Source organism: Ips typographus, linkage group LG6, assembly GCF_016097725.1.
Source record: "Ips typographus isolate SLU linkage group LG6, UJ_Ityp_2.0, whole genome shotgun sequence".
Lineage (NCBI taxonomy): Eukaryota > Metazoa > Arthropoda > Insecta > Coleoptera > Curculionidae > Ips > Ips typographus.
This window is the reverse complement of record NC_138427.1, coordinates 10,236,345-10,261,764: the sequence shown is the minus strand read 5'-3', so window position 1 is coordinate 10,261,764 and position 25,420 is coordinate 10,236,345. Positions and strand designations below refer to the sequence as shown.

The 25,420-nt window shown below is 34.7% G+C and overlaps 2 protein-coding genes and 1 long non-coding RNA gene across 15 annotated transcripts in view; 1 reads left to right on the top strand and 2 right to left on the bottom strand.

The window, feature by feature from the left end:
- Ten-a (Teneurin-a transmembrane protein) overlaps positions 1-5,382 on the bottom strand; it is a 155,851-nt gene extending 150,469 nt beyond the window's left edge. For all 3 annotated transcript variants that reach the window (XM_081982261.1, XM_081982262.1, XM_081982263.1), the window contains exon 1: positions 5,158-5,382. The gene's annotated coding sequence lies outside the window, so the exon portion shown is untranslated. The remainder of the gene's footprint in view (positions 1-5,157) is intronic.
- Positions 5,383-9,122: 3,740 nt separating this feature from the next.
- Rab3-GEF (Rab3 GDP-GTP exchange factor) lies at positions 9,123-25,367 on the bottom strand. 10 transcript variants are annotated; one of them, XM_081982276.1, is made up of 34 exons: positions 25,064-25,367; positions 21,356-21,559; positions 19,712-20,034; positions 19,473-19,656; positions 19,138-19,295; positions 18,912-19,046; positions 18,744-18,859; positions 18,510-18,691; positions 18,379-18,449; positions 18,211-18,325; positions 18,118-18,150; positions 17,901-17,992; positions 17,659-17,848; positions 17,279-17,606; positions 16,676-17,226; positions 16,369-16,617; positions 16,235-16,303; positions 15,703-15,882; positions 15,464-15,648; positions 15,215-15,410; positions 15,005-15,163; positions 14,767-14,955; positions 14,624-14,711; positions 14,426-14,565; positions 14,196-14,336; positions 13,786-14,037; positions 13,156-13,395; positions 12,831-13,103; positions 12,610-12,777; positions 11,616-11,624; positions 10,903-10,975; positions 10,789-10,835; positions 10,388-10,488; positions 10,175-10,315 (listed from the first exon to the last, which is right to left on the bottom strand). In XM_081982276.1, exons 2-33 carry the CDS (start codon positions 21,470-21,472, stop codon positions 10,405-10,407), a joined length of 5,337 nt encoding a protein of 1,778 aa, XP_081838402.1. In that variant the 5' UTR covers positions 21,473-21,559; positions 25,064-25,367; the 3' UTR covers positions 10,175-10,315; positions 10,388-10,404. The 10 variants fall into 10 exon arrangements, with proteins under 10 accessions (XP_081838396.1, XP_081838397.1, XP_081838398.1 ...); XM_081982270.1 differs by lacking the exon at positions 10,388-10,488 and having other exon boundaries at positions 9,123-10,315; XM_081982277.1 differs by lacking the exon at positions 11,616-11,624.
- On the top strand, positions 22,795-24,969 carry LOC145730845 (uncharacterized). 2 transcript variants are annotated; one of them, XR_014178685.1, is made up of 3 exons: positions 22,795-23,014; positions 23,119-23,229; positions 24,874-24,969. It is a non-coding gene; the product is annotated as an uncharacterized LOC145730845 (long non-coding RNA). The 2 variants fall into 2 exon arrangements; XR_014178684.1 differs by lacking the exon at positions 24,874-24,969 and adding an exon at positions 23,281-23,333.
- Positions 25,368-25,420: the final 53 nt, after the last annotated feature.

The window sequence follows — 25,420 nt, the reverse complement described above, 5'->3', positions numbered from 1 at the left end:
ACCGGGAAAAGAACACAAAGGCAGTAGGAAATTTTAATCAGTCAACAGCTTTGTTGTGTAAGCATAAATAATTGTTTGACAAATCAAACTCTCTAGCCAGGATACCAACTATCGACTACTGAACAAATACGCTTCGAAATAACGGATGCCATTCCAGATCGCAAACTAAACTACGCGTTTTTTATGCAAATTATCGATGATTGTTTACTGTACCGGATAGCTTTCCACCGCTTTTGTAATACCAATTAACTGGCTTTCTTTTAAAATTATAAACACATGAAAATGTTCAAACGGCTTTGATTAGAACAGTGTGAGCGGAGCAGAATTTAATTATACAAAGTCACAATTTTTTACTTTTATTACTAAAATAACAAAAACCTTAACACCATTCTGAAATTTCCTTTTGGATAGAATTTATTAAAGAATTCCTGACAAAGTGATAATTCGAAATGATAAATCGGTTCAAATTCAACCTTCCCAGAAGACAAGTAAAAATGGAACAAATTTATAACATCCCCATTACGGCCTTTCATTATTAATTTATCTGAGAATCGGAATACAAGAAAAAATATAATTTCCTTTTCATTTCTAACAAAAAATTGTTCCGCAGCCGGAGAGCGGGAAAACCATTTTCTTTGTAGTAAATTTCCGTGAAATAACAAATTACGTTTTCTTCATACCTTGTACGAGTGAGTAATAGGGTAAGTAACGCCATTCGAGGTAATAAAGTCGTGGCGCAGTGGTAATGCAGGTATTCCAAGAAGTTGTAAAGGACGGTCAGTGGGATGAGGAAAAAGTCCCGTGCTGGACATGATATATTTGGAACGGTAAAATTTTAGGTGTCAGATGACACAAAATAAATGACGATCTTTTCAGCAAGATTTCAAAGGTCCTCCTAGCTTTATATAAATGTTACACGGGAACATAAAATACGGAAATAACATAGATATATTCGGGTTATATTCAAGGCATTTTTTTCCATCGATGTTATCTCACAAAATTCATTTTCTAGTAAACGGCCACTTTTAACTGTCGCGATCTAGACAAGTTATTAGCTTTATGAAGATATGATATTCGTATAATAATAAACACTGCATGAGGGGTGGCATACTAATAAAAGTGCACATTTATTAAACCCGCACATGTATTTTATTGCGACCGTCTGTTTTTATTACCTGTGTTTGTAAAATCAGTGACGGGGGGAATGGCATTATTTAAATTACATAAATATTGCATGGTATTTGTTATTTCGCTTAAAATGTCCCCTCATCAGTTTTTATTAAATGGATTTGGGATACGAAATATTTAACTGCAATTTATAGTTTTCTGCACCAAAATATATTAAATGTTTTTGTTCATTAATATTACATTTTTTGTATTTAATTGTCTGAGTAGCTTGACTAGAAAGTTCTTTCAAAATCTTCAGTTCTACTGATCTTACTCTGTTAAACTGCTTTTGTAACTTTTGAAAACAAAGTTGTCCGATATTCAAATTGAAAAGTCTGCTCAAGGTAATAATCTGGAGAGTCTGAACTATTTTGAAACTTTGACACCAAGTCTGGAAAGCTGGAATTTAAAAAAAATATATTTGAGAAGGATTAAGTTAAATGAAACTTTGACTGTAACAGATAAAAAGTGCCATAATCAAAGCACTATACAGTGTGTTCCAAATTGGTTCTACATGTATTGGGATCTCTGTAAAAGTTTTACAGAATTTTACGTGACACTTATTTCCGGTTTCCAAATTAAATTATCTTTCTCCGTTTTCCGGAAAATTGGGAAAACGTCAGAGGCTGCATTTTAAACACTCTTTAACAAAGCCAAAGAGAGTTTTGAAACTAAAACATTATTAAGACACTTTTTTACGTAGAACACGATGACGTAATTAGAAAAAATCTATCGTCATTGGTTTCCGAAATATGGATGATAAGTTTGTAAGCCATCTTGTAGGCGCCCATAAGAATTGATAATAGAAAGAAATTTTGCATGTATATTATATACAACGTCTTTAAAGTGCTTATTTCACCTAATTTAAGGTCCTTTGGTATAAATATGTCTAAGCTGTGCATGGGAACCTTTCAAGAGCAAAATAAAAAGGTCCATACCAAGCAAAGCTAATACACTAACTAAGGACAAGAGTTTTGCAATAAATTCAATTCAAACAAAACTCAATTTTCCTCATCTTAACATAATGAAGGGACACTTTAAAAAGCTGATGACAGTGACGTATTATTTTATTTAACGTCTTGGAATTTTCATCTTTGCAAACAATTACCTGATCCGATTGATTAAGCGAATTGAATCTGCTCGAAATTAACGCAATAATAGGGTATACTAGAAAAACATGCTTTTAAAACTTCACTTATCATATAACTCATTCAAGACGATTCGTTTACTATTTAGTTTCATATTAAGCAAAACACTAAAAAACTGACCAACAAACTGAGAGGGTTAAAGAATAATATTTGTCTTTTCCTAAGTTGTAACCAACCAAAAAAATTGCAGTTTCCAGAAGGTATTACTTTTTACAACAGGAAAGGCTCCCTGGGGTTGAATAATATAAATTCCGATTAAAATATAAAGAAGAACCGAATTAGAAGAGAAAACCCCCTGAGCGCGTAACCAATATAAAACATTTTATGGAATAAAATTTCAGGTGTCGTAAATTCCCCGAAGGGACAGGATATATGGACGACCTTTTTAGTATAAGTTTTAGAAAGTCGGCGTGTGTATAAATTTTATGTCCAGAAAGTTGGCGTGTTACAAAGGAAAGTAGACGCATTGTTGGATATATTCTTTAGGGTGGATGTTTTTATTGTATTCTCGGGGTTTGTGCTGACGTAGTTGCCTGGCTCTGTATTCCAGTTTTCATCCATGAAATGTAACATCGTCAATATTGCCGATGCTCAAAAACGTGTTTGATATAAATGTAAAAATTGAGAATTTCTCTCCAACTTGTGTTACACTCTGAATATGCAAGGCGCGATATTTCAAGAGGATGTTTCATTTGAAAATCAATTTTATCCCTCAATATGTCGTTTTGAAATTGTGCTATTCTGTGCAATTTTTACGAAGAGCTTTTTGATTGAATTATATTATGATGATTGATGTTTTATGTATTTCCAGTCGATTTTGTAAAGAAACTCTTATCAACAATATTTCCATACTATTAAATTTGTATAACACTTTAGATACAAGGCACGCCATATTAAACTAGGAATTTGATTGACCTCTTTCGTTTGGTTGTTTATTTACGGAACGGGAAAATGTCGTTTGACCCTAACTTCGATTGACACAATTACCATTCCCCAATCGAAATGGCACTGCCTAAGTTCAGAGGATCGACATTGCGTCACGCCAAACGATTTCCGTTCAAAAGGGAATGACTTCGCAATAGCTTGACATGCTTCCGATAAGAAATTTTATGAAACCCTCGCATAATTTGATTTTTACCACTTTTTGACAACAAATGATGTATTCTCTTTGTTTTGGCCCTCAGCCGTACTCTGGAAGCGCAAAATGGTATCTCATCCAGATTAATTACTGTCTTCTAGACCAAGGGTATTATTCCGCAACGTCTGTATGATGATGTATTTTATTATCGAAAAAATGATGCACAACCTTTCAAAAAAGTCGATAACCATTTTCCGCTACAAAACACGTCGCCTAAATTTGAAATGAGTACATTATGTCGGCCTGAATGAGTTCCTTTAACCAAAAAGCTTAGAAGTACCGGCCATGAAACACTTTACAAAGCCAAACTCTTTTCGCTTTACCGTTCGATGTGCCTAGAAAAGAATAAACATTGAATTAATAAACTATTTTCTAAAGATGAAAAATAATTGCAAAAAGATAATAATTCTCACTTTGTCTTTCATTTCTCCTACAAATTAAACTACAAAAATATCAGTTCTTGATGATATTGAAAAAAGTAAATTATCCAGCTACGTGACCTGCTAGCAATTTATACAAAAGACAATGGTAATGACGATTGGGCATATTAATCACGATAAAAGTAATGAGTCTCTCTATGATCGTGCAATGAGCAAATTAATCCAGGACATGCGATCATTAGTACAGAAAAAACGACAAAAGTTAAGGTCGCTGTCTAACAAAAAATATGGGATTTCAATTAAAAAGTAGCACGAAGTTATGATTAGATAATGGAAGTGACGAAGAGTTCAGGTTCCTGATATAAGAACCTAAGTCAACAATATTTTCACACTGCAGCTGCAACTTATCAAAATACCGCCAGTGATTCCAAAAATAGCATCAAACAAAATTTTCGCTTCCGAAACTAAAGTTAATTTTAGTATCCCTAGTGCGGAACTGGTGTTCCTTTGGGTGTTGCGTGTGAAGTTATGATTTGCTGCGAGCAAATCATTACGTATTCCTGCGTTTTAGGCCCTGATATGATAATTCGTAACGCATCAATCGGTGAACAAGATTAGGACCGACATTTTGGTTGGATCGGAAACCCTTCATTAATTAGAGTGGCTATATTAAAGGTATAACTGAAATTCGTGGTGAAATTATAATCCTTCCACCATTTTACGCTTCCACGGTCTCAATTATTAAATACTATTAGGATTTTAATGGTCATACATGATTACATTGGAAGAGAAAATGATCAAATCAGTGACAAATAAAAATTTTGATTTACTTAACAGAGTGCACAATGTCCACAAGTGCAGTATTTCCGTAAATGACAGCACTAGTATGTAGGTTGTGATTGGTTAAGAAAAGCAGCAAACTGAAAGATGCTGGTTTGTTGACCAACCACAAATTCGCAAATATGTAGACTTAGCATAGTTGTCATTAGGTATGTTTAGTTTTTCCGCTATTGATTATCAAAGTTGCATAATTCTAATAATTATTACTACAAATTATCTATCTGAAAAACTTTGTTGAATATAGATGAAAATCGATATTGGATCGATAATCATCAGAAATGTGCTTTAAGCTGGTATTTGCATGAAAACTCTGTTATGCTGATAAGTGCAACCAGGTATTGATATTTGCTTATCGATGCCACAATTCCAGTTTCAACATTAATCCAAAGTTAAATTTGCATAGTTTGGCGTTTTGACGACTTTACAAATTTTTTATATGAAAAACAGATTTATTAATGTCAATTTTTAAACAAACCTCACTTACAAAATAACTTTCAGGTTAATTCCTACTTCATGATCTATCCCAAGTTTCGCACCATCACTACCGCACCGAAAAACGGTTCGCTACTGAAAATCGCGAAATGTCAACCCCTGAACAAAAATAACGCAAAACCCGCTGAAAATATTTACGATTTGACCGCGACTCCACCACTTTGTGACAGTAAACCGACGCCTGTGCCCGTTTCCACACAAAGTTTTCGGTGAACTGAGGGACGTCTTCGACGCCGTATTCCGACGCCGTTTGGCGCGCATATTCTTCATTTTTCTGTTTTTGTGCCGTTTCGGCTGCAACATTTTAGCGGCTTGGTCACCTACTTTTTTACTCACTCTGTGAGATAAAGCAGGTGGACACGTTAGCGAAATTTCCCTAATTAGTTTTTGCCTGCAGGGTTAGGTTTAACTGTGAATTTTATTAAGGCTGGCCTTAATGTCGCTTCGGATTAGTTGCGCAACCTGTGTCGACGTACAATTTTCAAATTTTTTATTTTTCACTCTTCACAAAGAGTGTTTTACCATTATTTTTCTAGTACTGGACATTTTTCTAGTGTGGTCATTAAAAAAATCAGTAAAATGTTTTAGAAAGTCTAGAAATTTTATAGAAAGACAGGAAATGTAGCAAAAAATCGAGAAATGTTGCAGAAAAGTCTTAGTAACGTTTTGAAATATCTTAAAATAGTTCACGAAGACTGAAAATGTTGCAAAAACTGTAAGGCAGGAAGTGTAATAATGATTTGAATTGACATAAAACGTTATAAAAACACTGGAAATGTTACAAAAAGTTTAACAACAAGTGTACAAACTACCAAACTGCTGTGATTTAATACTGCACAAGGGAACTTATCATTAATTTACATCTTTCTACAGCCACATTTTATTAATTTGCTAACATTTAAAATCTTCTTAGTTGTTACTAGAAAAATCACTCTCACACTAACTTTCTTATTTGCGGTTTGACCAGTATTATTTCTAGCTAAAAAACTATAATAAGGCTAGTGCCCTCAGTGCGAACGAACAAAGCATTCGCAGGCTTAAATTGATGTAAAAATTGTTTGTTGAGAAAGTTTCCTCAGGCATTTCAGTTTAGAAAACTTTTATATTTTACCGAGAAAACTCGTAAAATACTGCTTTGTATTTCGGAATTGAATTATGCGCTCTTAGTAATTTGACTCCAAAGCAAAGTTCACTGCTTCTCGCGTCGCAATGGTTCAAAATAAAGAAACAATCTAAATCCCTCCAACTTTTCCGTAAATGCATCTGCAAGTTTCCATCAGAACTATAGAAATTTAATATTAACCGACTTGATACTGCTTGGCACCTAATCAGTTAGAAGTTACAAGGTTCAGATTAAACTTATACAGAATAGTCTTTACTGGTAAATAATGTGGAAAGCAATAGGAATTGCAACTCAATCTTAATTAGTTTCCTGTAATAAAAGAGGGCAAAGGGCTCGATGGCGTTTTAATATAATAGAAAACAGGATTTCAATCCAGAAAACTTCTCACGACAAATAGTAAGTTCCAGAAGTGCCTCGAGCAGTTCGAATGAATATTGGCGATTGATGCACTTTAGCGTCTTTTGGTAACCACTTTAAACTTTCTGAATTAAATCCAGATTTTATGAATATTCAATAGAACAAGCACTCGAGATTTTCAAATTAAAAGTAATAATTAGTCTTCTAATAAGATTTTTTCTTAAATATTATTGGTTTTAATTTAAATGCAATGTTGTATCGATTCAATACATAAACCAACAAAATTAAAAAAAGTATATATTGTGTACACAAGGTTGAAAACGTTTTCAAATGTGCGTGTGTATTATGGTATGCGTAAAGAAACGTACACAATTCGAAATGTCTTCTACGATGTCATTCACAAGAAAGTACCTCATTAAAGTAAATTACAACGGACATTCGTGCTATCTTGCGTAGTTCTGTTTTATTCATCAGGGTCCTTTAAAAAGCAAAAATATGTTTTGGAACTGTTTTTCATTTATAGGGCGTCCTAATTACTGGCTTTGTGCGTAAAAAATATGCCCTTTTCCTTCGTTAACTTTTTAAGACTCTTTCCGCGCGATCTGAAAGTTCGTCGATCGTTTTTTATTGCTGTAAAGCTTGATTATTTAGAGTAATTTCATTTGAAAACACAAAAAGAACGCCTTTCTTGACGGAATATTAAATTTTTTCGAAACAATGAAGAAAACTTTCCGGTTAAATTGTTCAAAGTTTCTATTTCCTTCTATCCTTGAGACTGTATTAAGAATAGCCTATGCAAGGGAAGTGGCTGATATAGGATTTTCGGGCTTGAGAAAGGAACAAAAGGCATATTGCAAAAGGGCAAGAGCTGCGGCATTTTCTCGTTTTGTTTTAGACAAAGTATGTTACACGAGAGGAAAGTATTTGCTCAGGTTATTGTTACTTTTGTTCCGTTTCCAATTTTCGCGATATTGGGTTATGTAACTTTTATTAGATATTATTTACTCTCGTGAGGGTTGCTGGATATTTCGATCCGCCTTTGTTTTCCCAACTCTTTGTGTATGCTGGTAATTAATTTCTACTTTAGCAGGAATTGTAACCCCGCGCGGAATTTTGTAGCAGGTTAAAACTTTTATCTATTTTCTTAAAGTTTTAGCAGGTCAAAAAGTTAGAACTTCTTCTTCTATTCCATTAAATATTTACAAGGAAAAGATTGTTCCAAACTTCATTACTGTTCAGCGCTTCGAAATTCGCTTTCAAGTAAGAAAAAGTTTTAACAGTGTTATCAAATTATTAACAAGTTTTAAATTACTGCATAATATTGAAAATGACAGTATTTAGTAGTAATCAAACAGCTTTTAGGATTTCCGTCCTTTTTTATTAGCATGATGGCAGGTTTTAATTAAATTAGCTTATCGTCTCAATGCTTCATTTATTGCATTTGCAAAGCTTCAACTTTGTATAAATTAGATTAAAACGAAATGAGAAAAGGGTTCTACGACTATACTGACAAAGAATTTATTCATAATTCAGTTGCGGATTTGAGTGGAAAATTGTTACCTTATTTAACTCGACCACGGATAATTTAATTTTAAAACATTTTCCGGTTAATTGAAGATGTGATTTTCTTGGTAATCGTTTTTTTTTTTGGGAGAAAAGCTCTCCAGTGGACGGAAAATCAATTTCCACTCACCTAATTCCCGACAACAGAATGCTTTGCAGCTATTTATCAACTCGAATTTTAAGTTGGCTTCGTTGCTAATTAGGCAAATCTCACTTCCGAGATATTGTGGTGCTTTGCATGCTAATGTCAGCGAACTATTCCCGTATTTGCATATAGACAGTCTTAACCGCTGAGAACTTGACAAAGTCAATTAGCTTCAATCGTTTTAATGCAGATTTTAGCGCGATCTAAAATAGGCTGTTTTAGTGTGTATGTGACATAAAAAGTGTAAATAAGTTTGCTGAAAAATTAAAAAATTTTGTTAGTACTCCAGTTTGAAGAGTCTAGACTTCAGACAAGTAATTCAGCTTCTTATAACTTTTCCTTCGTGATTTAATGCTCTGGTAACTTAAACAAACAAGTTTGAGTTACAGGCCAATTTATGTATTTCTATCAAAAACTGTAATGTAATTTAGCAAGAAAAAACCTTCAAATATTGGCATTATAATTTGTAGAAGATAAACTTGGCGTATCCAAGGGGGAAGACTAAGAAGAATCGGGCTGAAACCTTCCCCTCCAGATCTTGACTTTATTATTGCACTAAATAACAAACAGAAAATATTGCCGAAAGCTCAACTAGTCTATAATAAAAACCTCAATACCATTATAGTTCATATTGGCTTGAAGCAAACGAAAAAGCTATGATTGATTATAATGACATTACATTAATTTTTAGTGGGAAAATTTTAAGTAAGCTTCAAAATAGGTCAGTGAGAGCTAAAACCCTCTGAAAAATTCACAAAAACACATAAAGTACTATTTAATATATTTATTTTTACACTCTTTATAAAATGTGAAATTTACACTCAACATTAGGATAGCCACTAAAAAATTACAGATATGTTTAACAAAGTAACAACCACAGCGAAATTAAAATATAAGTCATATCATTATATCAATTGCTTTTTTTTAGTAATATATTTTCGACTATTTAGAACCACCACCTAAACAAAAATTGCTTACGCAAAATTAAACACCATACTTATTCATAGTAATATTTTATATTGCTTTCCACTGTTAATAATAATTACAATAATTTATAAATTTAAGAGAAACTTTTTTTGAAGTTTTTTTTTGTCAAAATGTCCGTATTTATGTTCTTTTAAAAATGTTAATGTTATTACAATTTGTATTCTAACTTCTAACCAAAAATCCGTCCCATCAACCTGAAATTTGCACAACCTAGATTAATAAGACTAGTCTTAACGAGTCTAGTATAATTAACAACTTTTTAACTGTCTGATCAGTCAAATAAACTAAACTCGTTAAAACAAACCTAAGGAACCGTTATTATCTGATAATTGTCAAACTTAGAAAGCTTCTAGACAATGACGTATCCCTAGACTAAAGCCACGGAAGACAAGAAGGCCTGACACTCAAAGTCGCATAACACAAAGGTAAGGAATACCGTTTACCACGTCACTTAGTTCTAGGCGGGGGAGGGGGTGGCTGCCCTAATGGTGGCCCTAACGAAGCTTGTCTGAAGGGCAGAGAAGTTCTACTTGGAACTGGTGGGGGTTTCAAAGGGGCGGGAATCGACATTTGAGTGGTTAAAGTTTTTGGACCTGGTGGTCTAGCGGGAGGGGCTACTCCAGGTGGTAAGGCTGGTGGAGGGTAGGTGGGAGGTCCTCCAACCGGTGTTACCGATCCAGGTTCCGGACTACAAGGAGGTGGTAAAGTAGGCTGGGGACTGGGAATCAAATGGGGCTGTTTAGGGTTTATGTGCGTTAAATTGGTTAGTTGAACGGCTCGAATTTCTGTCGTTTCTTGGGCGTGGGGTAGATGGCCAGCAGTTGCAGGGGGGTGGCTTTGGTGGTGTAACTGTTGAGGTTTTTGAATTTGAGGCTGGGGAGAATGTTGGGGTGGCATGGAGAATTTTTCCTTGCCTTCTTTACCTGCGGCCACGTAGGAGAAGACGCAGAGCACCGAGTAGCATATTTGATCAGCCTAAAATCAATAAAATATTCCACATATCTTCCAAACATACACAGTTGAAAATAAAACGTCAAATAAGCTTACACAGTAAAACTACAATGTCATGCTCCGGAAGGTATTTTGTTTAATTCTTCTGCAAGGCGTGCTGCAAATATTTTATGGAAACAACGTATCAGGTGGCTAGCCTAAATAAAATTTTAAGAAAAAAAATCATGCAATTAATTTTGTGCACATATGTAAAAAATAATCAGTACAGTAAAAGTTTACAACAATTATATATATCACAAACCAAAACATTCACAAATTTGATAAATCGTAAAATTGAAAGATTTGCATCCAATTCTTAAAACGGTTAACCTAATTTCTACTCACTATTTACAATACTCAATCTCAAAACTACTAAAAAATCAAATACAAACAAGCCTAAAAGTGCCAACAACAATTAAATAATTAAAAAAATAACATGAACCTTATAGAACACTTACCATGGGTGATTTGTACTTTCTATGAATAACCTGTCGTGTTTTTGGATCTGAAATAGACACAAATACAACATTAACAACAACTATGAAACAAACCTTTCACTTTTTGATACTTACTGAATTCTTCAATTATAAATATGCTCCCCTTTTGCGTGTAGCATTTCCTAATATGTGAAATCCTCACGAAAAACTGCAAAAATTGTTATTTCAATTTCACCACACTTGGACATAACAAAAAAAGTTGCTTAAATCGCTTACAAGCATCATTCTTCTACTGGCATTTTTTTTGTTGGAAGCAACTTTAGACACACACATAGTAGAAATGAAAATGACATGCACTAGGAAATTGCCATCATGCTAGAAGCCTTAGGCAACTTTGGAGATGGTTTGAAAGACCTAGTTTCGGTAACATAGAGTGTATTTTGGTGTCAGTGATGTTAGTGTGATAATTAATATTTAGTGAAAACATGGTGCAATTAAAATAAACAGTGTTAATTGCCATGCGAGAAAACCCGCAGAAAGCAGCTACAGTGGCTACATTAATCACGCGATTTGCATTGTTACATCTATTTTGGTTAGTTTTTGTTACGTTAACAGGAGAGTTTATTGCATTTTTCATTTAAACTGCTTCAGAATTTAAAGATGATCACATAACTGGATAAATCTTGATTAGATCAAGATCAGATTTGATAATTTTACTGCAGTTTAAACGTGACAGAATTGACTGCACTCTAACAGTGCAATGTAGCGGAAATCTACAGGGAAAGCGGCTAACTAAACAAAAACTATGACTAAAACTAACGACCAATTTTAGTAGATTATTTTTATACCTCGAAATCCTGCAAGCAGCAGCGTGTCGACGTGGACAGAGGGACGAGAAAATAATAATTAACAATTAGTATTTTCGACAAATTCGGACCATCTCAAAAGTTCCCATCAAGCCATTTAATGCTTTCTTGAGGATTGTGTTTTTATTTTATTTAAAAAAAAATAATTGAAAAGGTGGTATTTGAATAATAATTAGCCATGCAGCTGTATACCTCCTCTAGAAAGCTTTACTTGTTGTTGACCACTCATCAAAACGAAGAAGAAGTATAAAAGAGAGATAAAAGAAGAATAAATACATCAATAAGCGTATAAAATGTTAATAATATCAATATTGTCACAGAAGTTTTAATATAAAAAAGGGCACATATAGCGGCATGCAATAACAACGACATTGATTCGTCTTCACAGAAGTTGTTACCATACAACATCACAACAAACTTAAAAAGTAATTTAGAAAGAGTAAAATCAAGAAATAGAAAATAACCCTAAACAATTTACTAAATTAACTAGATAAGAATTGAAGTAAGTAGTAAACTATTCTACAAACTTCATAAAAAAAAAATCTAAAAGAAGTGTATTCATCAATTTTACATGTTACAGAAAATTTCGTCATGCCAAGTGATGCCTGTTAGTTGTGTTAATTTGTCTCAAAAAAATTAATATAATTTTTGCTACAGCCTTTAAAATATAATGCATGTAATTAAAAATATGTAAGAGTGGCGCAGCAAACAGGAAAGTTTTGAGTGGTCCTTGCACAAAATTTGCACATCACAGGGCAAAGAGCTCACAACATTTATAATAATTTTGAAAGTGGCTACAAGAATCTCACTTAATTATTGTAACCACTTAATAATACTTTTTTTAAAGTAACACACGATATCAATCGTAAGAATGCCAAGCATTTCAATAGTCCAGACTCGTTTTTTCATAAGCAAAACTGAATAATTATTTCTTCTCACTAACATAAGCAACTACGTCTACAAAAAAAATACATACCTTGCTGTTTGCAAATAGTAGACCGACTCCTTCCATGCATACCTGAAGCAAACCACCCTCACCTGTTGTCATATCTTGAACAGGAAATTCTCCACCCAACTCTGGGACACTCTGTATAGAACCGCTACGTTCAATTGCCTCTTTTATACAGTAGTACACCTGTTTACACTGTATGCAAAAATTTCATGTTATTAAATAGCTAGAAAAAAAAAACAGACAACCTTTTTAGTGTAGTATTTATGGACTTGAGTTTGTCCTCCTGTCCTTTTCCACAGACATAACACTTTGTTTTTAGGGCTGTACGTCATATTGACCAATCTCTCAAACCACCACCGTTCAATGATAACTCCATTAACGGATCTGATGACCAATCCATCATCTCTGACTTCCAAGAAACGCAAATCGCCTGAACAATCTGTACCATGATGGACTGTGAAGCTTTGACGATGCAAAGAACGAGAAGCTAAAGGTTTCAAATCAATATCATTCCCATTCTGAAATTCATCGAGTGTTAATTTGTAATCGTTGTGAGAATGCTATGTTTACCAGATTGTGAATTTGATCCAGCAATAAATTGATTTCTTGACTGTAAACCAAACCTATGTGGCTTTTACCCAATAGTCGGCGGACTTTGCGCTTAATTTCATCTTTGTTGCAGTTAAGCATCACAAGGCCTGCAGTTAAATTGTACAGAAAAGTGGCTAATAGTCTGTCTTCTTCATGTTCAAGCCTTTTTCGTTCAGTGTCGCTTAAACCTTTGTATCTTTCCATCATTTCTCTAGCCCCCTTTAGAAAATCTTGAGTTAAGTTTGTAAAATACTCCTGGTCAGATCAAAAAATAGTAAAATAGCCTGTCTCAGCTATACAGTCTTAAATTTTGTTCTTTCTTGCTAAATATATAATTTTGGATACTGGTGTATGAGATATTTATGTGACCACATTTTTGATTTAGCGCAGCTCTTTTGATTACTATAACTTTAGTTGCACGTCATCAAGGTAAAAATGTTTTGAGGTCCGGTGAGTTTTACTTGTCATTTATGTCTAAGCTTTTAGTAGTGAAAATAAGTTTAAATCGTCGATTTTCAGTTCACAAATTAATTTTCTATTGATAGTATAAACTTATCTGAAGAAGTTGTCTACCCGTAGTTTAGGTAAAGTTAAACAAAATTTGCATACCTGGTCCATTCCAATCATATCTCTTTCCTGTGACACAGCATCAAGAAAAGCGTCTTCCCAAAATTGCATTTGATCCCACAAGTTTGACCTTTCTTTACCTATCAGACCTTCAAACAAATAGTAACGAACAGCATCAGGAGAAGGTGAAGCTGCAGTGTTGATAATGTGACCGCCGTGGTAACGAAAACCAGCACTTAATGAGGATTTGCTTGACCATACACTGGATGTGCGTTGTTTTGGTAATTTTGGAAACTGAACAAAGATTTATTTTTAAATAACGTATAAAAAAGTACAATAATGTTAATCTAAACGCTAACTGAATGTACTTTACATATCCAAGATGATAAAAGTGATAATTTGTAAAGGTACGATGATTTTAAAAAAAAATTTTTAACGTGTGTAAAAATTACCTGTAAAGTTTCCACTTCAGTATCCGACACCGTTGACCTGAAAGATGCTTGATTGCCACCTCTATGCAAATTTCCTGCTGGACCTGCGGTTATCGATCCTGGAGACACTGTTCCTCCAGATCCCTGCAGTGTCCCTTCTCCCTAAAAATTTATATGATAGAAAATGTTATGGGTCAATTTTTCCCAACTGAAAACCCACAGCAACTTAAATTAACAAGATTTAAACTCACATCACTTACGTCAGAATCAAATGATGTTAGTTTACTCAACAACAAATTCTTCTTTTGAGTAATCATATCTTTCAAAATGTCCGTGGTCGATTGATCCCTGTCAGACTCAACTTCCTGAATAAGCCTTACTTCAGGAGGTTCTAAATGGAAATAACTTTGTAGAATGTCAAATTTATTTACATTTACTATATCAAGTACCTGCTTGGGAAGATTTTCTACTTTCAGTTTCCCAGTCAGAGGATTGCAAAGAGTATCGGGGACTTTGTGGAGATTTTGGACTTGAAGTCTGTAACATGTGGTTTCCTTAATTATTAAGAAACTTAACTAATTTGAGTAATCACCTGAGTGATATCAGAAGACAATCCCGCATCAGCAACATCTTTGGTCCAGTAATGGGTATGAGCGATTTCTTGCATTTGGAACACTGAAGCCATACCACCAAGTCCGTAATTACTGTAGGTCACTTCCAAACCATGTTGAATTGCTTGGAGGAGTTTTAACATTCCTTTCCACACTGATTTTGGTATACACTAAAATCTCACGTTAGAAGTGGTGAAAATGGGTTACAATGTTACTTACCACATCATCAATATGGTCATCTGGAGCTATTTTTTTGTCTAGAGTTTTGTTAATTTTACTCAAGACGTAATTGCGATAAGTTTCTTCTTCCATCAGCTTCTTCAGACGGTTTAGTTTGAGCCACCCCACACCTTCTCCCTCCAAAACGTGTGTAATAATCTGAAACCCAAGTTTTTCAACTAGTATCAATCAATTTTATGTCAGAAATACCTCATTTAGGAATGCTTGATTGTCACTATTAGTTGCAGTTTTATCCATACTTTGCCTTCTCTGCAACTCATCTTGACGTTTAGGCACATGTTTAATAAGTGGACTTTTTTCTACAATTCCCTTAGGACCTCTTTGGAATGGACCAAACAAACTGGATTTTACTTCTTTAGGTTTTTGTGAAGGGGGCTGTTCTTGCCTGCAACAACAGTTAATTAACAATTAGCTATCGCATTTTTTACTAACACATACCTGACGTTATCTTTTTTACTGCCAAAGAAATCGGTAAACATGCTGGTGGTACTCGAAGCCAGACCATTCAAGTCAGATTGGATGTTGGAGAAAAAGTCTCTGCCGGCCCCAGCTATAGCTGAGGAAGCCACCAAAGAGGTGTTACTACTAGCAGACTCTCGTCGTTCGTTACTAAATGATTCTCCCTGAAAAAAACACCATTAAAACCATATTACAGTACCACAAAGTGATTAACTGACCCTTAAAAGCCCTTTCATATGCACAGCTTCCTTGGCGGATTTAGTTAAGTCACCTAGAGTTGATTTGCCTACGTAAGTGAGGTCGTCTATGGTGTTTTTACTCATAGCTGTAGCTGTTTTGCTGGCTTCGTGTACGCTCTTTGTAGCTTCTTCTGCAGCCTTTTTTGCATGTATCGTCAGCTAAAAAAATATAAAGTTTTAATTCTGTTTGGGCAGGAATAATAATATAAACTGTGCAATTGTGATTAGTGTGGTTATTGTTTTTTTTTCAGCTAAAAATTTCAAAATTTAAATAACTTGGTATGAAAATTTTAAAAACTACAAATTTTAATAAAAAGCTATTTTGATATACAAGATAAATAATCGTAAGCAAGTGATCGGTGGTATTCATGCAAGCTGTTTGTGTTTGTTAGTGTAACTGTTTAACTTAATATTTCAAAGTTATTATAAAACAAACTCGAAGTAATATGACTGAATTCAAATTGTAGCATTTTTGTGGAAAACTAAGTTTGCACCCAAACTACCAACAAACCTTATCAAAAGGAGGAAATATATGACTTTCCTCAGCTTCGTTAAGTTTTTCTCTAGCCTGTGATTTGAACTAAAAGTAATTTGTTCTTTGATTTTTTCCTTTTTCCTCAATTTTTTTTATAAATTTCATCTTACCTTATCCATTTGTGCTAAAATGCCATCTTGACTGCTTTGCCTTGTCGTCTCCTTCATTAGTTCTTTAGCCTCAGAAGCAAAACGTTCAAACAACGAACCTTGAGATCCTTGTCTAGTAAGGTCACTTCCGGTACTTCCGGCCGAATGTGGAAGACCTGGACTTCCGGAAGAACTAACACTTGAAGTTTTTGAAAATACGTTTCCGACGCTCGGTTGCTTTTGGAGTGGTGCTGGAGTAATTGGAGGAACCTAAGAAGAATTATTTTTCTGTTTTTGTTTTACTCTACAAGTTTCTAATGCAATTAACCTTTCTGATTTTTCTGTTATTGTTCACTCTATCACTTTCCACTGACGACGTATCCGATTTTTGGTTATTATTGCTTACTATAGTTTTTGGAGTTGTAGTGGAATTGGAATCGGACTCGTTCTCCACACTTAAAGCGTCGTCCCTCTCCACTTTAGTAATTTGCCTCTCCAACTTGTCCCGTCGATTCAATTCAAACTCAGAATCTCGATTGAATGAGGGAGAGCTCAAATCCGAATCCGAACTGGAGGAACTTGAAGAAGCTGGAGATTCCGCCCTATTTACTGGTATTTCTCCATCTGGATATTTCAACTCATGGGGTGGTTTGTAGATGCTCTCTGCATCCACATTAGAAGACAAAGTCATGCTTTGAGCTGAAGCCTTTCTCTGATCGTGATAGGAGAGATAACCAGGTGACAAGTCTGAAGACGCCATTTCTGACACAAAATCACTTAAAGAAGAATAACTTGAACTTGTGCTTTCTCCTTCTTCTGAATCAGAACCACTTTCGTCGGTAGGTTGATTTTCTTGAGCTTGTATACTCCTTAAGGCACCTTCAAAATTACTTTGCTGTTAAACTGGCTAACGTAAATAAAACTCTATTACCATTTAATGAACTACCATCATCCCAAACAACAAACTTAATGGGTTCTAAAGTGTGCAAGTACCACTTGGGTTTATCTCCAATAAGGGAAGGGTCCAGTACTCCAGTGTGAACTCTTTGGAAGGTCACATTGGTTGGAGTTAAAGACCATTCGGCTAGAAACTCGACAGCTTGAGTTCTGGCAAACTTGTTCAGAAACTGCGATGCTCTCGGTCTGGATCTGAGGAAACTATTAATCTGGAAAGCGACCACTGGTCTTGGATACAGCCTCAAAGTTCTGGTATGTTCAGAAAAATTTGCTAGAAGGTTTTGGGAGTTAAAAAACCGCACCTAAATCAAAATATTATTAATTTTTTGAACCATGTTGCACTAAGTAGATTACCATTGCAACTCTAGTAGCCACGTCCACTGAATCCACATCATTGCCATAAATAAATGGATTGTACCCTTGCTGGTTAGTGGGAGAATATATTCGTGGAGTTTGAGGGGGAATTGGTGACTGTGGTGTCAACGAAACTCTATGACTTGGTGATACTGGTGATGAGCTTTCTGGAGTTTTGGTAGTTGACACTCTAAAACGAAAATTGTCAATATAGTTCTTATGGTGAAATTATTTCAACATACCCTAAAGTATTTGGTGATGATGTTACACTGTTTCTTCTTGAAGGCTGAAGTTGTGCACTGTTATTGCTTGGCGTGGACAGGTTGGACATTGCCTATTGAGGAATAATGTTATTAAATGTTTTATTAAACTAAATTTAGTACAGCAAATCATATTTTTTAATAAAAAACTAAAAGTTACTACTATTACTACTATAATTAATTTATAAAAATTATTTACTCCTGTGCCGACTTGGTCCATCAGCTGCATTGCCTTCAAAGGAAGAAAAATCCAAGTTTAACCATTGCTTAACTAAAAACTTGTTGCTTATACCTGTTTTAAATGGTTTTTCAATATTGTCCCTTCAGGTTCAGGTAAAGGAGGAATTTCTGTAGGAGAATGAAGTTTATTAGCATCCAGGTCTACCAAACAGATATCATCTGGCAATCTGCAAAACTTTCAACTTTAAGCAAGAGCGTATACGAAACAAAAACATTTTACCTGAAATTCTTCTTATACATTAAGAAACTCACTGGTAACCCTATCACAAATGGAGTTGGTGCTAACAACAACTGCAATTTTAGTGGTTATTACTTGTATAAGCAATTATTTTAACAAGTTTTTATTATTACCTGCTCTGCACAGCTCATACATGTGGGTAATAAAGGAATCACAGGAAACATATATTCTAAGGGGTAAATCATGGTAACAAAAGCCATCACAGACATACAGAGAGCATTGTAGTCACGAGACTGGAACACAACCTTATTTTCTAGTAATATTATAGTCAGTACTTTGAGGCAGGTTTCCACTCCTACAAACCATGAAATTTAGATTTAGAATTCGGTATTTCAGTTAAACGTTACCTAAAAGTTCCAAAGGTAGGTGTAGGGGAAAGTCTACCAGAGAAAATCGAGTATGGCTTGGCAAGGCAAATACTAAAGGTTCGTATACACTAGGAGACAAAACTTCAACCTCAACCCTACAAAAATTAAAAAATTAATGTAGAAAAATGCATTTGAATTGAAAATTACTTGGTTTTTCCAGGTATAGGCACTGGAGCAGACAGTAACTTTAATATCCACGTTTCAATTTCGCGAACATCGTGCAAAACAATTGATGACGCTCCATCGCCAGCCTGGCCAGTCAATACGCTCCAAACACTGTCTCTAAAATTAGAGCAATTCAATGAAAAAAGCAATTTAGACTCGATTTTTATACTAGACGTTTCCTTATTCCAACTCAATTATCGTTAATTACCTGGACGTTTGTTTGGAGGCTCCCACTCTCCTTGGATTTGACGATTCATTACAAGCGTCAATTAGTTTCTTTAATATAAAAAGGCATTCTCGGAACATCGTAAAAAAAGGATGGTGTGAAAGAATGCATAGTGACGTCAGCGAGTGGTTTCGGATTCGCTGAAATGGAAATTCAATTTCTGTCAACACAAAACCAAAGTATTCCTAAGAGAGTTTTTCTTGGAGAAACAATGCAAACCATAGAACCTTAATAATAAGTTTTCTTTTTCTGTTAGTTTGAAAAGTGAGTGACTCTGTGTTTTGTTTGTAGGTTACATTATAAGAAACGATTCTGACCTGTCGTCTTCTGCTAGCTCGTGGAGATGGTGAATGACTACCGCCACTTTCAGAGTCATTACCACCAACAGCCAACCTGGACGTTGGTAAAGTAGTATTAGGACCAGTCGACTCAGAATCTCTTCTACTGAGTGAAAACTCCTTCTCCGAGTCACTTGGACCTATATTGCTACTTCTATAGTCACTGAAAATGACAAATTTTCATATCCTTTTCAACTAGCTGGACCTGGTTATCACACCTTGAAAACGCAGAATCAGAACTTTTTTCCATGCTTTTCCTCCATGAATCTCGTCTCATCCCAGTGTTAGGTCTGCCTTTATTTAAACCAAACAGCCCTGAACTTTTCTCTACAGATCTGTAAAAGTTGACACACACTCCATAACGGGTTTTTCCTGAATCTTTGTCCGTTAGGGTGAAAACAAAAGAGGACGCCTCCCTCAAAGCGGTCCTTTTTGGTCCAACCGACGAACAGCCTTCAGGCTGGCAGAAGTACACCATATCCAAAGGCATAGGAAAGTCCTTATGGTCCTGGATGGGATAACGACGTAATAGTTCAGGAGCCTGCAAAAAATCACACAATTTGATTACTTTTCTAGAGCAGACGTATTAATTTCAATTAACTAGGAAGTTTCACAGAACGAGGAAACCTCAACTTTGTTTCATTAAAACTTTTACCAGTTGGTAATACTTTGTCAACAGTATAAAATTGTGCATGCCTCTTTACCAAAGTTAGAATAGTTAAGCCGTGATTGAAGGGGTTTTAGCAATTTAATAACCAGACAGTCGAGACAGTTCTCAGAATGAGCATAATAGAACTCACAAAAGCAAGAGCTGTTATTGATAAGTGCTGCAAACATTTACAAAACTCTACGTTATACCAGGACATTGCCTAAATGACACGTTGATGTCAGGTAGAGTCCTACGAATTTGTCTATTAATATCCACTCAATGTTGTTGACTCTGATAGTTTTTCATAATATTAAATTATAAGTGTGTAACACAATCTACACCTAACAAGGAGCAAGTACTTGACGAAGCTTTACTAAACTGTCTGGGTGGCTTACTTTATTGAATCAGCATTATTAATCAAGCTTCAACAAACTTTTCCTTCTATTAAAACCAGTTAAACTAAATTACTTCAGACACGTCGTACACAGCTTCTAATGAAAAGTATTGCCTGAAGAAAACGTCCTAAAATATGCATTGCAAGCTGGAAAATAACAGAAGCACGTGGAAAAATGTTCAAATATTAAATCCTTTCCATTTTCGCAAATGGTCAACTTCTACCAACTTTTAATAAAGGAGTAGCGGAAATATCATATTTAAGAAATGTGGGAAGAATGTACTAATAAATCCCAGAGAGTTTCTGTCAACAATACCACATTACTGTCGGAATGCAGACATCCACATTAATCCACAGCGAACAACTATTACGTAAAAGCCTTAAATTGCATTCTAAAGCAGTCACGGGATGGTTTTTATCTGTAAAAGATAAATAAGTTGTAACTTATATTCCTGTAAAAAAAGATATAGTTGGATATTGTTGTGCTCATCTTACCACAGGGTAATTCTAATAAATTTGAATAAAGAACAATTTTCTATTCTGAGTGTGGGTTTTAAGCAGTGGGCGGTAGTCAATTTTAGCCCTTCATAAGAATTATTTAAAGCAGAGACTAATTTCAGACACGATCGTTTTTCAAATTCAATTTGTATTGGTGACCTACATATTTGGTATTCCTTGGTTAATTAGAGACAATTACTCTAGTTGCTTTATTCCGGAGATCAGATTAGGCATTTGTCTATTTTGTGAAACTTAGCAATAAATAAAACCTTGACCCATATACCCAACATTGTAATCTGAATTGATTAATATTCTTGTTACCTGAATATGAGGACTTGTACTCGTTTTGACGGACGAAGGAGTATGCCTTGCCCCGACTATGGTAAGGTAATCGATCAGCCTGGGGCAGAGAAATTGCCTCTCCGAATCCGTCGACATGGCCCTTGTGTATCCCTGGATAAATGGGTCAACTTGCTAAGAGTGGTCGAGGTCTGGCAATATAGGGCATTCTCAGATTGTATTGTACTAGAAAAATAAAATGAGAATCAAAGCCAAGCACATTCTAAACGCACTGGAGTTACTTTCATTCTTTTGAAATGGTAAAATCAATACACAACATACAAACATGTTTCCGGAACTGATAATGTTCCACTTTATTCATTTTTTTTTACTTTACTACACGAGTTTGACACAATAAATGGTATTATGAGGAAAAATATGTAAATATTTAATTACGATAAGATAATCAATAGGTATACAAACAAATACTACCAAAATTATAATAATAACGGAAGATGAAATAGATAACCACTTTGCGTTTAGATATTTTCTAATAGTTATAAAATTAGTAATCTCTATAGTTTTGTTTTCATTTAATCTTACCACAAATGTATTGATTTTAATTTAATGTTCCTATTTGTGTTTGAAACAGTGACAAACCAACGTAAACGTTTACCAAACACATAACCACCAGAACACTGTATTAACATACGACATGGTTTTGTTGTTGTTAAATTCTGGCACAGTTTATGTGGGTGTTTATCATTTCAGTGTGATAAACGTTTGGTTCCATTGTTTTAATTTTCACATTAAAACTTCAAACCAGCAGTGAATTAGTTCTACTACAAATTAATTGTAACTTCAATTCATATTTATTAATATTTAAATTAGTATTGTTTTGTCTTATCCTTGTGGTAACAGATGACACCTAAACTTAACATTATTAAAAAGAAGAAGAAGTAAGTTTACAAAAATGCGTAATGTAGTATCAGGAGTTATTTGTTATTTTCTGAAACAAACTATTCAGGATTTTACTAACGTACGCTCATTAACTAAAACCCTCCCTTTGTCCTTTATAGAATGTGTATTGGATAAATCCTACGACCTCCTTTCTGAATTACTATTCTATAAACTATCCAGCTATGGAGTTTAATAAGCGTTTACACAAGCAATACAGTTTCTCCTCATTTTATCCATGACCCAAGAAAAGAGCACGTGTGGGTGCTGTTCTATATTTGAAATTAGGTCGGTTATGAAGTCAACTCATTCCGTCCTTAATCCACATAGGATTGAGCAGACTCCATTTGGTTTAGCTTTTATGTCGTGTTCTACTTGCTTAAAGTTTACCAATTCGTAAAATTGGGGATTTGCTTATCGTAAACCCACATGTGCAGTATTTCTGTAAATCACTGTTCATAGTTTGGGATTGGTCGAGAAGAAGCAGTAAGCTGAAAGCTGCTTTTTCTGACCAATCACAAACTATGAACAGTGCTGTGGCATTAGCATTATTCAACTGGTTTATTGCATTGTCATTTCAATCATACAAATGTTACAAGTGCTTTAACCTTTATGTTGAACTGAATGAGTCAGTGACCCGCCAGTTTTCGTCAGGACTGGAAATTGCGCCCTCATTGATCCAATATTTTGATTAGCCGAAAATGAGAGCAACAAATTACATGCCATTCCTTCCAATTTGGAAAAGTAAGTAAATTATAAAAATACTTGCACTCCAAATCACAATAGCTCTTTCATAGGCATTTTACAAATTCCATACAAATACATAATTATAAAATGTCTTTCAACAGGTGATTAATAATTGGCTGACGACTAATGACAAAGTCACTACTTATTCCAAAGTTTGATGAGCTCCCAGATCAAAATGCACTTTGAAGCTTATGAGAAGCTGGATGAAACAGGTAACTTATTTGATAGAAATTAAGTAATTTCAGTCTGGTTGGGTTTTTAAGGATTTTTTTTCCCAATCCTTACAACCAATGTTGGACCAGTATTTATTTTCCCCATGCAATCATTTTTTACTTTGCATTTTTTTAAATGTTTTTTTATAATCAAGGTTACTTATTTGTTGGTAATATACTGTTATTCAAATGCATATTATACATTGGTATTATTTTGTCACCCTTCCACACAAAATGCAGATATTGCACTGTTGGTCTAAACCATTTTTAAGTCCAATCACTGTTTAGTTAAACATTGCAATGGAACATAGGAATCCTAGGTAATCTAAATTATTTAGCTGCCAGTGAAGTCATATCGAACGGTCGCAGATTTGTTGTGTGGAAACGGTTGACTAACATTCAATCATGAAACACCACTTATGGCGACGGTTTGATAATGACATCACTGAATGGGCTGTGGATAACTAGAAACTGGATAATTAAATTTTAAATTAGAGGGCGAATAGTGACGTCACGCGATCTTCAGCTCCCCAGCGAGTTTTTTCTCCCTTTTTAATGCAACAGTTAAACTGAAATGGTAAGTATACATGTGGGTCAATCACAAACTACCCACTGGGCTGAGAGACCACAAGGTGGTGTCAAGTTTGATAATTTAAATATTTAGTGATTCAATTCTTATTAGTTTTGGGCACTCATATTTCTTTGTTCTCTTCAGAACTTCCAAAAGCCAAGAAGAGTATATGAGCCGAACTAAACGCTGCAAATTAAATTCCCAGCTAGGCTCCATGGAAAATTACTGAAGAATAAGTAGGTCAAAGATGTCAGAACATCTTAAGGATTAAGATTTTACTGCCCTTACTGAACCATTAGAGAAACAGATTGGTGCATCAGTTATTATAATCTTATTATAGTTAAAGAACGTAACTTAATGGGTAATGAAAACTGTTATGCAATAACTGTACTGAAATTAATTAGTTTCAAAATACGAAACAAAGGTTTTAGATAGCTTTTCCAAACTTGGATTTTAATTAGCGATTGTGTTTGAAATCAAATTTGCTCAGTTTGAATGCAATTTCTCGGAAACCAATTTTAATTTCAACCAATCTCACAATAATGGGATTATCAGGAAATATTGGCTTTCAAGTGGACATAATATCGACAAAAAACATGTTAAACTTCCTAACCAACGTAGAAAAAAAAATAGCTTGACTTGGAGAATTTGTTTTGTTATTCCTGTCCAAGAGTGGGAGTTTTAATTAATTTTGATGGCAATATATTTAGGGAGTTAGAAAACGGGTTGCGTCGCAAATAACAAGCAAAAGCCAGAACAAGATTGGTTAGGCGGACACGAGTAGCATAATTATTTGTTAGACTTGTTTGTTTCTGAAAGTTCTACTGCAGGAGTTTGTCTTTCCAAAACTAGCGTAATTGTTCTAATTAAATTTAAAAAAGTCTTCATAATCACATTTGTTCGAGATAATAAAATGCCCCTTAACTTCAACCCTAATGGAATGAAATACAGCACTTACGTATTTGAGGTAACCATTTTATTTATTCGTAATCTAGCAGCAACCAAACAATTAATATTTAAACATCAAAAGCACCTCGTTACAATTGAAATAATGCGGAATCAATATTTTTTAGCTGTGCAGCACCCGCACCTTCATCAATTACCCGAATAGTGCGGTAGTTACCCTCAGGAATTTGATATGAATCAGGTCACTTAAAACGTACAAAAAAGTGCAATTTTTTAGGTAAATTTAAAACTTTTGACGCTAGATTTAACTGAATGTACACAAAGTTAAAAAAAAAACAGTAAAGTATGCAATATTACCTTCAAGGACTTTCATATCAGGCACATTTTATCACGGCACACACCCGAAAGCAGTGGAAACTCATGGAAAACTCTGACCCCGAGTCGTAATATAAAGGTTTTTGAGGCAGCGCAGTCGCAATTTTCCGATAAATATCGGTCCGGAGTTTCACTTCCCTTTTAGGCATGCGTCACGCTCTTGAAAGATTTCCAGGACTCCATAATTTCCAGAGAACATGTTGGAAATAGTGAAATATGACCGGTTCGTTCAACCTTCCTGTCTGATTCGGGATGAAAAAACGCAGCCCGATAAAATACGATTAAGGTTCACCAAGATAAGCAGGAAATCGTTAGGATTTCTTTAACTTGAAAAAGCAC

Excerpts from the sequence above, each read along its gene's own strand:
- Rab3-GEF (XM_081982270.1), bottom strand. The coding sequence starts at position 21,472 with ATGTCGACGGATTCGGAGAGGCAATTTCTCTGCCCCAGGCTGATCGAT. Across the intron at positions 20,035-21,355 it reads GTACAAGTCCTCATATTCAG|GCTCCTGAACTATTACGTCG; the intron begins GTAACAAGAATA and ends GATTTTTTGCAG. Across the intron at positions 17,849-17,900 it reads TCATCACCAAATACTTTAGG|AGTGTCAACTACCAAAACTC; the intron begins GTATGTTGAAAT and ends TTTTCGTTTTAG.